The sequence below is a fragment of the Phasianus colchicus genome, chromosome 31 (genome assembly GCF_987193195.1).
Source record: "Phasianus colchicus chromosome 31, bPhaCol1.hap1.1, whole genome shotgun sequence".
Taxonomy (NCBI): Eukaryota; Metazoa; Chordata; class Aves; order Galliformes; family Phasianidae; genus Phasianus; species Phasianus colchicus.
Genome location: NC_143466.1, coordinates 1,597,087 through 1,611,255, shown reverse-complemented (window position 1 = coordinate 1,611,255; position 14,169 = coordinate 1,597,087). Strand labels below are relative to the sequence as shown.

Here is a 14,169-nt window from a genome sequence, read left to right as displayed (position 1 = left end):
CCCTCCTCTGCCCCTCTGATGGTCCTCTGACCACGCTCCCCTGCCTCTCTCCCCATTCTCACCCTGTCCCCATACTAAAGATGCTGTGCTCTGCTCACTGTCACCAGCCACCAACCTTCAAGGGACACGGTCCTGGTCCCACACAGGGCCACCAACCCCCGAGGCACCACGACCCCTTTGTTGCTCACTGAGGATGTGGGCCAGCATCATTGGTGCCATGAGGCAGGAGCAGCTTGGGGACAGAGAGACTGCAGTGGGGATGGGGATTGGCGGGAGAAGCATTGTCTGTTCCCCTTGGGGACAGGATTCCATTATATCTCCTTCCCATGTGACAATTGTTGTCCCCAAATAGTGGCCCTGTGTGGCCTGGGAAAGGATGCCACACTTGAAATCGTACACACTACCCTTACTGGGGTGCCCCACACGGGCTGTCACCCTTCTGGTGCCACACGCTGTCCCCAAAGGGCTTCCAGTGTGTGGCTTTGCATGGTGTTCCCCTTGGGATGCCAAACACAGCACACGTGTCTCCTATGGGGTGTTGTGGCTGAGAACGCTCTGTCACACTGTGCTGCTGTGCTCTGAGCAGCTGAAGATCCAGAGGAGGTTGTGAGGCCTCCAGATCTAGGGACAAGGGTTGGTGGTGGGTCTCCAAATCCATGGGGTGATCTGTAGGGTGGGGTTTGGAGTTCCACAGGTGATTGTAGCATCTCCCAATCTATGGGTTGTGGTTGTTGAGACGACTCCAATTTTGTGAGGTGAGCAATGGGACAGGATTTGGGGGGGGTCCACAGTTGAGTGTGGATCACCAAATGTACAGAGCTATCTGTGGGGCAGGGGCCTACGTTGTGCTCCACAGCAATGGAGCTCCTTTTTAAATACATTTACCCCAGTTTTGAGATCCTCCTTCTCCCCTCTCCTCATAGCAGACCTCTGTGGTTCAGGAAAAGCCAAATTTCCATCTGTGACACCACAGCCCCATGGGAACCTCCAGGGAGACTGCCCTTCTCTTCCCCATCCCACACATCTACCAGGTGCCCCCCAAAGATGTGCTCATCCAAAATTCCCCCAACAGATGTCCCCAAAACCTCGAGTCCTATCCCCCATCCCAGGCTCCTTCCCTAAAGGCTCCCTCAGAAGCTGCTCCTCCATGGTCCTTCCAGCTCGCTTCTCCTGGTGGATCAGTAAAGATATTGCAGAAGAAAAGAGATCACACATGGCTCCACCCCATTCCTCCCCCAAATCTCAGTGCTGTGCTGAGGAGTGCTTGGATGTGGTGTTGCTTTCCAAGAAACTCGGAGGCAGAAAGTGGGGGGAGATGGGCTTGTCTGGGGACAAAGCCTTGGCAACCGAGCAGGGATGGGGTTGGACTCTCGAGCTTTCGTGCAAATCTCTTCTGGTTGTGGCTGCACTCAGTTAGTGAAGCCAGCTGAAATCAGAGAAACATTGCTTGCATCTCCTGCCCATGTTGGGTGATGCATTGGGATTGCTGGCTGGTCATCCCCAACCCAACACAAAGCCCAGGTATCCCTCTGGGGGATAAGCAGACCGGATTTCTGCTCAGAGAAGCTGTGGTTTCGATGCTGTGGATGTGGTTACAAGCTGGGCACTCACCCTGCACGCCGAGCACAGTCACCAGCAGAAGCAGCAGCCCCAGAGCACTGGCTTTCAGGAAGACCCGGTGCCAGCGTGGGCACACGGCAGGAGCTGGAAGAGTCCGCATTTGTTGAAAAACAGACCTTCCATACTGGGTCCCATGCAGCGGTGATTCAGAAGGTGATGGCTGCTGTTTTCTCCCCATATCTGCAGGTTCCTGGATCCTAACCAGTTGCTCCAGTGGTTCCCAGTGAGGAAGGAGCTGGTAGAAGGAGGTGATGGCAGCAGGCACATGTGGGCTGGGCTCCTCGTTGGTGGGCACAGGGAGAAGGACATCCCCTCCATGTGTTCTTGTGGAGGTGGTGGAGGCTCTGCAGGGCCTCAAGAGCATGGGCTGGGAGCTCCACAGACCCCAGACCTTGTGAAATGATCCCAGGGTAGAGCAGATGAGGGTTGGTAGCACGTGGGTCTGTGTAGACCTCATCCCACCAGGACCCAGGCTGCGTTATCACCATTTCAGATTCAACTTGCAATTCCTCACATCAGCGTTTCCTGATGAGGGCTACTGTTTGGAGCAAATCCATCCCACCTCTGGACATTTGCAGGCTTCCTTCTTCCCCATCCCTTCCTTCCTTCTGTCCCCACTACAAACCACGACCAGCCCAGAACACAACCAACACTGCTGGTGTTTCTTGGGGAAAACTCTGAAACAAGAAACCCCAAACCAAGCTTGCCATGAGCAGCCAGCACCCAAAACAACACTCACCATCATGCTTCTCAGAAGGAGAAAAAACACTCTCAGAATGCCTGGAATCCACGTTACTATTTTCCCCATCCATAGATCAGAAGTTCACAAGACTGTCCCCAAAATGCCAAATCCCAGGGCAACTTCTTGCTCTGTGACCAACCCACTGGTGCCTGCATCCGGTATCAGGAAATGGCACTCGCTGGGCTTCTTATCTGGGCTTTGCTTCTTTTAATTCCCCATTTTGAATAGAAATACAGGCATGCTGCAGGTTGCCCATCCTCGTTGTGATATTCTGTTTTAATGAAAGGGTGAATGTGAGGGGCATTTTTATCATCACGTCTTGCGTTTATATCTCCCATTTCCTGCCATGGGCAGTCGCAGGCTACTTCCAGCAACACACTGCTGTTCCATCCCTGGGCTGCCACACTCACTCACCACATCCTCCCCCGCCAGGTCAGCAGCTGCTACCTGTAATTGATGCTCTCTCACAGAAGCCTCATGCAGATGGTTCTGCCAGCTGTGCTGTGCCCAAGCACAGCTTTGGCTCAATTTCCAGTTCAGCTTGCGAACTCCTTGTCACCACTCTCAGTGACTCAGTTCCTCATCCAGTTTGGTGCACAACACATCTACCTTCCTGCACTGCTCTCACTGCAGCACCTCCTACTCCACAAACAATGGCCTCGCCTTTACCAGGTCTCCTTCAGTGTCCTTTTGACAACTCCTGTATCTGCTCTGCACTCTTGATCAGGCTGAGCTCGTGTAGACATGAGCAGCTGCCAGGAAACTCAGACAAGGTCCAAACAAGAATCCTTCCTTCTCAACTCAGATGATAGCCCTTCTGGATTCCTCTTGCTCTTTATTCAGGGCATTCTGCCCATGATGCCAAGTAAAATGTCCCGTCCCACTCGGTGAGTTGTGGGAAAGGTGAATCTTTGGAACCTCCCAGATATGGCACTGCTCTGTGAACCCAACTGTCCCTTTCTTCTACCCGGTTGGTGGAACTGCTATTGCCAGAGTTGATCAGCCAATTCCTCCACCACTTGCCCCTCTCCAAATTTCCAGGTTCTTACTGTCTGTGAGTTACCATACGATGATGGTGAGTTGCCAATCAAACTTCCTCCACATTTGACACTGTCTGGATGTTGGGAGAACTGGTCATTGTTCAGGTCCCCATTCCACACCACCTCCAGCACAGCTCATTCCCTCCCACACTGGATACCCCTTTCCATGCTGCCCACTTCCCTGGCTGACACGTGGCATCGTCCCTGTCAGGACAACTCTCCTTCACAGCTGACAGCAGTTGTGTCCAGAGAGGGAGAGCACTGTCATGTTTTCCATGACTTTGTCAGTGCCCCCTTCCCCAGAGAGGGATCCCAGCTGCCTGGCTTCCATGCCCACTAAATCCAGGCTGTGGGCCCCGTTATCCCAGCATGGCAGCAGCCAGGTGATGCTGTGCTCGCCTGGACAATGGCTGAAATCACCTAAAGAGGGTCAAGGTGGCCGAGCCCCCAACACTGGGGTTCCTGTGCTGGATTGGAGCTGAGTCCCTGTCCTGATGCAGGAAAGTGGTGCTTCGAAAACCCTGGTTCCAGCACCGGATGGTGATGTTTGTCCCGACCTCCACATGTTCCTCAGGGAAATGCTGCATGGAGGGTATTTGGATCTATGTATAAAGTGACGGCAGTGCTGGGACACAGCCCACAGCACTATACCTCCTTTTTTGTACATTTACTGCTATTTTGGGACTCCCCGCCACCACACAGCTGACGTTTGCTGTTCAGGAAACACCAAACTTCCTCCAATGTCACCGCTGCCCTATAGGACACCTCCCTGAGGTCACTGCTCCTCTGTGCCCACCCCAAAGATCTATCGGGTGTTCCACAAAATATGCACCTTCCCCCCCCCCCCCCTTTGTTTTTCCTCCCCCCCAGAATGTCCCCTCACCCTCAAGTAGTGTCCCTTACCCTAGATGGTGTCCCCACCCCATCACAAAGGACAAAGGGCCTCTGCAGGGGTGGCCCCCAAATGCGGCCCCACCCCTGCCCACATAATCTATGGGGCGGGACCCAGCTCCCCACAGACACTGAGGTGAACAGAGGAGGTGAGCACACGTGGGGGTCCTGGTGGGCTGAGGGATGTGGGCTGTAATGGGGCAATGGGGAAAAATGGAGAGTCACGGGAGGGATATGGGGTCAGGGGACTATATGGCAGGATGTGGGGTTGTGGTTGTATGGGTTGGGCATACAAGATCACGGTGCTATATATCTTGATACAAGGCCACCAGGCTGGATATGGGGCAACCAGACAGGATATAGAGCTGTGGTGAGGGCTGTGGGGTCATAGGTCTATGGGGCAGGACATGGATTTGTGGAGTACAGGGAGGGTTTTGGAGAGGCATCCAGCTGCACGCTTAAAGACTGCCTCCTCCAGAAAAGAAAGGAGGGTAATAGTCATAGGAGACTCCCTTCTAGGAGGAACTGAAGGCCCAATATGTCGGCCTGCCCCCACCCGCAGGGAGGTGTGCTGCCTCCCTGGGGCCCGGGTCAGGGATATTTCTAGGAAACTTCCTAGTTTGATCCGCTCCTCTGATTATTATCCCTTATTGATAGTCCAGGCTGGCAGTGATGAGGTCACTGACGGAAGCCTGAGGACTACGAAAAATGACTTCAGGAGACTGGGGAGGTTAGTTGAAGGAGCAGGCGTACAGGTAGTATTTGCCTGTATTCCTACAGTGGCAGGGAAGGATTCTGAGACGTCCAGAAGAACACACCTTACAAACATGTGGCTGAAAGGCTGGTGCAAAAGCAAGAATTTTGGGTTCTTTGATCATGGGGCGGTCTACTCGGCACCTGGCCTGGGGTCGGCTGATGGGTCTCACCTGTCTCGAAGGGGGAAACGGATCCTTGCCCAAGAGCTGGCAGGACTTGTAGAGAGAGCTTTAAACTAGATATGAAGGGGGTAGGGGATAAAACCAGGCCTGCTAGAGATGAGCCTGGGGGAGCGGCACTGGGATTAGGGATGAGGCGAGGGGCTCGGCTGAAGTGCTTCTACACCAATGCACGCAGCATGGGCAACAAACAAGAAGAGTTGGAAGCCACGGTGCGGCAGGCAAGCTATGACCTAGTTGCCATTACGGAAACATGGTGGGACTGCTCCCATGACTGGAGTGCTGCAATGGATGGCTACAAGCTCTTCAGGAAGGACAGGCAAAGAAGAAGGGGTGGCAGTGTGGCTCTGTATGTTAGAGAGTGCTTTGATGTTACTGAGCTTGTGGCTGGGGATGATAAGGTTGAATCCCTATGGGTAAAGATCAAGAGAAGGGCTGACAAGGCAGACATCCTGGTGGGCGTCTGCTATAGACCTCCAAACCAGGATGAAGAGACAGATGAGGTGTTCTATGAGCAGCTGGCAGAAGCTGTGAGATCTCCAGCCCTTGTCCTCTTGGGGGACTTCAACTTCCCTGACATATGCTGGGAATTCAACGCAGCACAGAAGAAGCAGTCTAGGAGGTTTCTGGAGTGTATGGAGTATGGATAACTTTCTGATGCAGCTGGTGAGAGAGCCTACGAGAGGAGCTGCCCCGCTAGACCTGCTGTTCACAAACAGTGAAGGTCTGGTGGAAGACGTGGAGGTCGGGGGCTGTCTTGGACAGAGTGACCATGAGATGGTAGAGTTCTCGATTCTTGGTGGAGCCAGGAGGAAGAACAGCAAAACTGTTACCTTGGACTTCCGGAGGGCGGACTTTGAATTGTTTAGAAGACTAGTAGGGGGAGTCCTCTGGGATTCAGTCTTAGAGGGTAAAGGGGTCCAAGACAACTGGTTGCTCTTCAAGAAGGTAGTCTTACAGGCGCAGGAGCGGGCTGTCCCCCTGAGCTGCAAGATGAGCCGGCGGGGAAGGAGACCGGCGTGGATGAATAGGGAGCTATTCTTGAGGCTCCAGGAGAAAAAGAGAATCTACCGCCTGTGGAAGAAGGGACGGGCGACTCAGAAAGAGTACAGAGAAGTTGTTAAGATGTGCAGGGAGAAAATCAGAAAGCCAAAAGCCCAGCTCGAACTCAACCTGGCCGCGGGGGATAAAAAGAAACAAGAAATCCTTTTACAAATATATCAACAGTAAGAGGAGGACTAAGGAGAATCTCCATTCCTTACTGGATGAGGCTGGGAATGTGACTACTGACGATAAGGAAAAGGCAGAGGTCCCGAATGCCTTCTTTACGTCTGTCTTTAAAGGTTATCCTGAGTATCCTCAGGATACTCCACTTTTTGACCTGGTAGTCTCGGCTGGGGAGCAGACTAAACCAGCCACGATTCAGAAGGAAACAGTCAGAGACCTGCTACTGCAAGTGGACTGCCACAAGTCCATGGGGTCGGATGAGATTCAACCCAGAGTGCTGAGGGAACTGGCAGAGGTGAGAGCCGAGCCGCTTTCCATCATCTATCAGCACTCCTTGTTGACGGGTGAAGTACCAGAAGACTGGTACTGGTACACATCAGCCCATGTTCCTGCCCCACAGCCCCGTGATTCCATATTCAGCCTCATGGCTCTGTGCCCCACAGCCACACAGCCTTCCCTTCCTCCATTCTCATCTCATCGCTTTGGGAATGCTACGAGCCCATATCCTGCCCATAATCCCATATCCTGCCCCATAACAGGAAATCTTACCCCATGTCCTGCCCCATAGATCCATATCCTGCTCCATAGCTTTATGTTCCACAGCCCTGGAGTCTTCCTCCTGCTGTGCTCATTCTCATGTCTTTGGGACTATGAGGAACACATATACCTTCCCACAGCCCCATATCACATTTCACAGCCCCATAACTCTCCCTCTTGCCCCATATCATGCCCCATAGCTCCACATCCAACCCCATATCCTCATTTCCAGTCCCATATCCCCAGAAATTGACAAATCACCCCACAGTCTGATCTGTGCCCCATATCCTTGCCTCATAGCCCACGGACTCCATACTCCAACCCATAGCTCTGGTATCATCCCTTGTATCCCTCCTATAGTCCCAGTTTGATATCTTGTCCCATTCCAGTATGACCCCATAGCCTGCCCTACTGCTCTATGCCCTTTGTCCCACAGCCTTCCTCTCACCATGCTCGTCTTAGCCATCCACGTGCTGACCTTCGCTGTGGGTTTTCCTGCCAACATCTTCACCCTCCTCACCCTCCTCATCAAAATCCGATGCCACCGTCCTCATCCCCACCTCTCCGCTGCCGACCTCCTCCTCCTCCACCTCACCACCGCCGACCTCCTTGTCCTCCTCTTCCTCCCATTCAAGATGGCCGAAGAGGCAGCCATGATGGCGTGGCCCTTCCCCAGAGTGCTCTGCCCCATTGCAAACTTCTGCTTCTACTCCAGCATCTACCTCAGCACTCTCTTTATAGCTGCCCTCAGTGTGGAGCGCTACTTTGGGGTCGTGTTCCCACACCGCTACAACCGGCGCCGGAGGTTATGGCGGATGATGGCTGCCAGCGCCGTCCTTTGGGTGATGGCATTGTCCCTTTGTTCCTTCGTCTTTGTAGCGGAGCATCACAGAGAGTTTGGGGTCAATGGCTCTGAGGCTGATGGGGAAGGTGGTTTAGGCTTCAATGGGAAAAAGACCTGGGGATCGGTGATGGACAACCCCAATCACGTTGACCACGTTGGGCTGAAGACGGACAACTCCCATTGTTCCGGGACCAGTCGGTCTGACCTTGGGGGATTTGAGTTAACCAAACCTAACGGCATTGACACCGATGTCAACAGTACTTCTACTGCTGACATCACTCCCAGTGGCTCCAAGGTCCCCAGTCTCAACATCTACAGCATCTCCAGTCCCAAGGCTGACCGCAACATCTCCACCCTCCAATTCTCTGCCTGCACAACCCCAAAAACTCCCCACATCCCCACCACCACCTCATGGAACTCTCAGAATGCCTCTGAGACTCAACCCCACATGGTCTACCACTGCTACGATGACTTCTCCCCAACCCAGCTGCGCTTTGTTCTCCCGCTGCGCCTTGTACTCTTCCTCGTCCTCTTCCTCCTCCCCTTTGCCATCACCATGTTCTGCTATGTCCACATCATCCGTGCCCTCCTCACTCGACCCCACATCCCACTGCAGAAGAAGTACCGCACTGTGGGGCTGGCCGTGGCCACCATGGTCAACTTTGTCATCTGCTTTGGTCCCTACAACCTCTCGCATGTGGTGGGCTTTGTGCAGCAGCGCAGCCCCACGTGGAGGCCCTACGCTCTGCTCCTCACCACCCTCAGCCCCGCGCTCGACCCCTTCATCTTCTATTTCTCCTCCAGTGCTGTGCGGAGGGCGGTCAGAGGGGTGGTGGGGGCGGTTTGTGGCACAATCCATGGGTTTTTGGGTTGGTGTGGGTGGGGGAGTGAGGGGGGGAGTGGAGGAGAGTGAGCCCCAACCAGGAGGAGGTTCTGGGGTAAATGAGGTTGTTGTGATTGGAGTGGGTTTAATGGGGTGGGAGGTCAGAAATGGGGACGGGTGTGTTGTTTTTGTGGTAAGAGTGGTTCCGTGGATGCGTCCGGTGTTTGTGGATCAATCAAAACTTGGTCGCTGTTGGGTTGTCCTACTGAGTTAGAGTCAATAAAGACCCGTGGATGTGGTCAGTGTGGTCAATGAGGTCACATAGATCAGTGTGGTCAATGCAGAACCCTGAGTGTGACTTAATGTTTTCCCCAATGTCCACTGGGATTGGGGTCAATGTGGACTAATGGATCTGACCCAATGTTGCTTTACGCCCAGTGCCCCCAATTGCTTCAGTGTCCCCATGTCTGCAATGCCCTCAATATCCAGCAATGTCCCCAGTTCCTCCAGTGACTCCAATATCCCCAGTGCCCCTCAGTACCCCCTATGGGCACAGCTGTGCAGGAGGAAAGAGCATCCCTCTACACTCCAGAGATCAGTTTAGTGCCTGAGCCTACACTCAGGTCATTGCCAAGGGCAAGGCAGTCAGCTGCACGCCTCCAGACTGCCTTCAGACAGAATGAAAGAAAGGTGTCTGTCACAGGGGACTCCTTTTGATGGGAAAAAAGGCTCTGACTCAGTGGCCAGACCCTACCTGTAGGGAAAGTGTGCTGCCTTCCTTTTTGCCAGCTCAGGACATCAGCAGGAGACTCCCTGCTCTGGTTCACCCCCCTGGTTGTTCTCCCTCACTGATGGCTCAAGCTGGCAGTGATGCAGTCACCGAGAGAAGCTTGAGGGCCCTGCAAAGGCACTGGGTTGCTCACTGGATGCAGTGGGAGCACATGTGGCGTTCTCGTCTGTCCGCTCAGTAGCTGTGAAGGATACTGAGAGGTCAGGGAAACACATCTGATAAATATGTGGCTGAATGGTTGGTGCCACAGCAGAAGTTTTGTTTCTTCTTTTTCTGACCAGAGGGCGCTGTACTCTGTGCTGTGCTGATGGTTGCAGGTGGATCCCACCTGTCTGAAAGGGAGAAGCGGATCTCAGACCAGGAGCTGGCTTGTTTGCCTGAGAGGGCTTCAAACTGGCAGGCCTTTGGGGACAGCGTGAGATATGGAGGGGGTGACAGCCTGTGTGGGACACCACAACTGGGGCATGTGTGCACGGCTCTGTGTGTCAGCCATTGGGTGCCCTCGGTACCACCACCCCTTGGGGACCACAAATACCACATCAGGAGGTGATGTAACAGAGAAACATCCACAAGAGGAAGAGACAGTGGCTCTGAGGCTGCTTCCTGCCCCACTGCAGTCCCAAAGCTGTTCCTGCCTCATGGCACCAATGGTGCTGGCCCTCATCCTGGGTGAGTGACAATGGGGACGTGGTGCCACGGGGGTTGGTGGCCTTATGTGCGATCAGGACCGTGTCCCTTGCAGGTTGGTGGCTGGTGGCAGCGAGCAGGGCCTGGCAACATGAGTGTGGTGATAGGGGGTTTATGGTGAGAGAGGGAGGGGAGCGTGGTCAGGGGGCCATCAGAGGGCACAGGAGGGTGTGCAGGGACAAGGCTGACTGCTGTCCCCTGTCCTCGTGCCCCGACCCTCCCTGTCGCTGCACCCCAGCCAGGGGGGTCCCTTGGGGACACTGTCACCCTGCGCTGCCACCTGCCGAAGCCGGCTGCATGGGTTGAGCTTTACCAGGATGGACTAGGGAGTCAGTGTGTGAGGGCCGCCTGCACTGCCCATTCAATAAGGCAGCAGTGGGAGTGGAGGTCTTGTGTCAGCATGGGTGAGTGCTCCTGTCTTTTTTTCAGGTGACTTGCTCTCCTGTTGACAGGCCCTGACGCCACCATTTCAAACATGGTGCTCACCAGGAAACGTGCTTCCCACGCAAAGACTGTGGCAACCCAGACGGAGGGGCTGCTCAGTAATGTTCAGGTCGCTGGCTGCCGGCAGTGCCTCAGCCTGCTGCTGCCGGGGGAGGATGGGAAGGATGCCACTTGTGTGCGGTGTGAGCAGCTGGCCGAGCTGCTCAACCTGGTGGTGGAGCTGAGGGAGGAGGTAGATAGACTGCGGACCATCAGAGAGTGCGAGCGGGAGATTGACTGGTGGAGTGACTCTGTGCGAGAAAGGAGCAGAGATTGCACTTCCCAGACTGAGGGAGTAATGGACCCTCTCTCTCTCCATAGTCAAACAGGGAGAGACAGCTTGAGAGGAGAGGAGGAATGGCAGCAGGTCTCAGCCCAGCGTCGCAGGCAACCCCCATCCCGACCTCCCTCGGTTCCCTGGTCCCTCTCTGTAACAGGTATGAAGCCCTGTAACAACCAGAGGGAGTGGTGAGTGATGATGACGTGGGAGCACTGCCGCCAAGCTTGCCCAAGGTGAGGCGGTCAGCTCCACGTTTGAAGACTGCCTCCTCCAAGAAAGAAAGGAGGGTGCTAGTTGTAGGCGACTCTCTTCTGAGAGGAACAGAGGGTCCAATATGTCGGCCTGACCCTACCCACAGGGAGGTGTGCTGCCTTCCTGCGGCCCGGCTCAGGGATATTTCTAGAAAACTCCCCAGCCTTATCCGCCCCTCTGATTATTGCCCTTTATTGATAGTTCAGGCCGGCAGCGATGGGATGGCTGATAGAAGCCTGAGGATTATAAAAAATGATTTTAGGAGACTGGGGAAGTTAGTTGGTGGAGCGGGCATACAAGTAGTGTTTGCCAGTATTCCCTTGGTGGCAGGGACAAACACTGAGATGACCAGGAAAAGCCATGTAATAAATGCATGGCTGAGAGCATTTGCTGAGGTGCAAGCGCAAAACTTTTGGATTCTTTGATCACGGGGCAGTCTACTCGGCACTTGGACTGAGGTGTGCTGATGGGAATTGCCTGTCTCCAAAGGAAAACGGATACTTGCCCAGGAGCTGGCGGGACTCGCAGAGAGGGCTTTAAACTAGATAGGAAGGGGGAAGGGGATAAAGCCAGGCCTACTAGAGATCAGCCTGGGGAAGTGGTATTGGGATTAGGTGAGAGGCGAGGGGCTCAGCTGAGCTGCGTCTACACTAATGCACGCAGCATGGGCAGCAAGCAAGAAGAGTTGGAAGCCATTGTGCAGCAGGCAAACGATGACCTAGTTGCCATAACGGAAACGTGGTGGGATTGCTCCCATGACTGGAGCGCAGCAATGGATAGCTACAGACTCTTCAGGAAGGATAGGCAAGGAAGGAGGGGTGGCAGTGTGGCTCTCTGCATTAGGGATTGCTTTTATGCTACTGAGATTGTGACTGGGGACGATAACGTTGAATCCCTATGGGTAAAGATCAGAGGAAGGGCTGACAAGGCAGACATCCTGGTGGGCGTCTGTTACAAACGTCCAAACCAGGATGAAGAGACAGACAAGCTATTCTATAAGCAGCTGGCACGAGCTGCACGGTCGCCAGCCCTTGTCCTCATGGGGGACTTCAACTTCCCTGACATATGGTGGGAGTACAGCACAGCACAGAAGAAGCAGTCTAGGAGGTTTCTGGAATGCAGAGAGGATAACTTCCTGATGCAGCTGGTCAGAGAGCCCACTAGAGGAACCGCCCCGCTAGACCTGCTGTTCACAAACAGGGAAGGTCTGGTGGGAGATGTGGAGGTTGGAGGCTGTCTTGGACAGAGTGACCATGAAGTGATAGATTTCTCAATTCATGGTGGAAGCTTGAGGGGGAACAGTAAAACTGCTACCTTGGACTTCCGGAGGGCGGACTTTGAAGTGTTCAAGAGACTAATAGGGGGAGTCCCCTGGCATTCAGTCTTAGCGAGTAAAGGGGTCCAAGAGAGCCGGTTGCTCTTCAAGAAGGAAGTCTTAAGGGCGCAGGAGCAGGCAGTCCCCCTGAGCTGCAAAATGAGCCGACGGGGAAGAAGACCGGCGTGGATGAATCGGGAGCTATTCTTGAGGCTCTGGGAGAAAAAGAGAATCTACCTCCTGTGGAAAAAGGGACAGGCAACTCAGAATGAATACAAGGAAGTCGTTAGGATGTGTAGAGGTGAAATCAGAAAGGCAAAAGCCCAGCTTGAATTTAACCTGGCCGCTGGGGTGAAAAGGACTAAGAAACTCTTTTATAAATACATTAACAGTAAGAGGAGGACAAAGGAGAATATCCCCTCTTTGCTGGATGAGGCTGGGAATGTGACCGCTGAGGATAAGGAAAAGGCGGAGGTTCTGAATGCCTTCTTTACGTCTGTCTTTAAAAGGTAGACCAGATATCCTCAGGGTACTCCTCTCTCTGACCTGGTAGTCTGGGCTGGGGAGCAGACTAACCCCCCTGTGATTCTGGAAGAAACAGTCAGAGACCTTCTAGTCCAACTGGACTGCCACAAGTCCATGGGGCCAGATGAGATCCACTCCAGAGTGCTGAGGGAACTGGCGGAGGTGAGAGCCGAGCCGCTTTCCATCTCCTATCAGGGCTCCTTGTTGACTGGTGAGGTCCCAGAAGACTGGAGGCTTGCCAGCGTGACTCCCATTTACAAGACAGGTCGTAAGGAGGATCCGGGGAACTACAGGCCTGTTAGCCTGACCTCGGTGCCAGGAAAGGCTATGGAGCAGATTGTCTTGAGGGAGATCATGCGGCATGTGCGGGAAGACTTGAGGACCAGGACTAGACAGCATGGGTTCATGAAGGGCAGGTCCTGCTTGACCAACCTGATCTCCTTCTATGATCTAGTGACCCGCCTGGTGGATGAGGGAAAAACTGTTGATGTGGTCAACCTAGACTTCAGCAAGGCCTTTGACACTGTCTCCCACGGTATTCTCCTGCAGAAGCTGGCAGTCCATGGCTTGGATGGGGACGCTCTTGGCTGGGTAAGGAGCTGGCTGGAGGGCCGGGCTCAGAGAGTGGTGGTGAATGGAGTTAAATCCAGCTGGCGACCGGTCACGAGCGGTGTTCCCCAGGGGTCGGTGCTGGGGCCTGTCCTCTTCAAGATCTTTCTTGATGACCTGGATGAGGGCATTGAGTGCACCCTCAGTAAATTCGCAGATGACACCAAATTGGCTGGAAGTGTGGATCTGCCTGGGGGTGGCGAGACCATTCAGAGGGATTTGGACAGGCTGGAGGGCTGGGCTGAGGCCAACGGGATGAGGTTCAACGAGACCAAATGCCAGGTCCTACACTTCGGCTACAACAACCCCAGGCGACGCTACAGGCTTGGGGCGGAGTGGCTGGAGGACTGCATAGAGGAAATGGACCTGGGGGTGTTGATTGATGCTCAGCTGAACATGAGCCAGCAGTGTGCCCAGGTGGCCAAGAAGGCCAATGGCATCCTGGCTTGCATCAGAAAGTGCTGCCAGCAGGAGCAGAGAGGTGATGGTTCCCCTGTACTCAGCTCTGGTGAGGCCGCACCTCGAGTACTGTGGCCAGTTTAGGGCCCCTCACTGCAAGAAAGACATTG

At 54.2% G+C, this 14,169-nt stretch overlaps 2 protein-coding genes and 1 pseudogene across 2 annotated transcripts in view; 2 read left to right on the top strand and 1 right to left on the bottom strand.

Annotated features, from left to right (window-relative positions):
* The window catches only part of LOC149914177 (T-cell-interacting, activating receptor on myeloid cells protein 1-like), an 82,876-nt pseudogene that overhangs the window by 24,194 nt on the left and 44,513 nt on the right, over positions 1 to 14,169 (top strand).
* Positions 1 to 14,169, bottom strand: part of LOC149914182 (osteoclast-associated immunoglobulin-like receptor) — a 51,282-nt gene that overhangs the window by 21,128 nt on the left and 15,985 nt on the right. The window lies entirely within an intron of this gene.
* Positions 5,196 to 9,332, top strand: LOC149914184 (free fatty acid receptor 2-like). Its single transcript, XM_090127738.1, has one exon. The coding sequence runs from the start codon at positions 7,442 to 7,444 to the stop codon at positions 8,747 to 8,749; it is 1,308 nt and encodes a 435-aa protein (XP_089983864.1). The 5' UTR covers positions 5,196 to 7,441; the 3' UTR covers positions 8,750 to 9,332.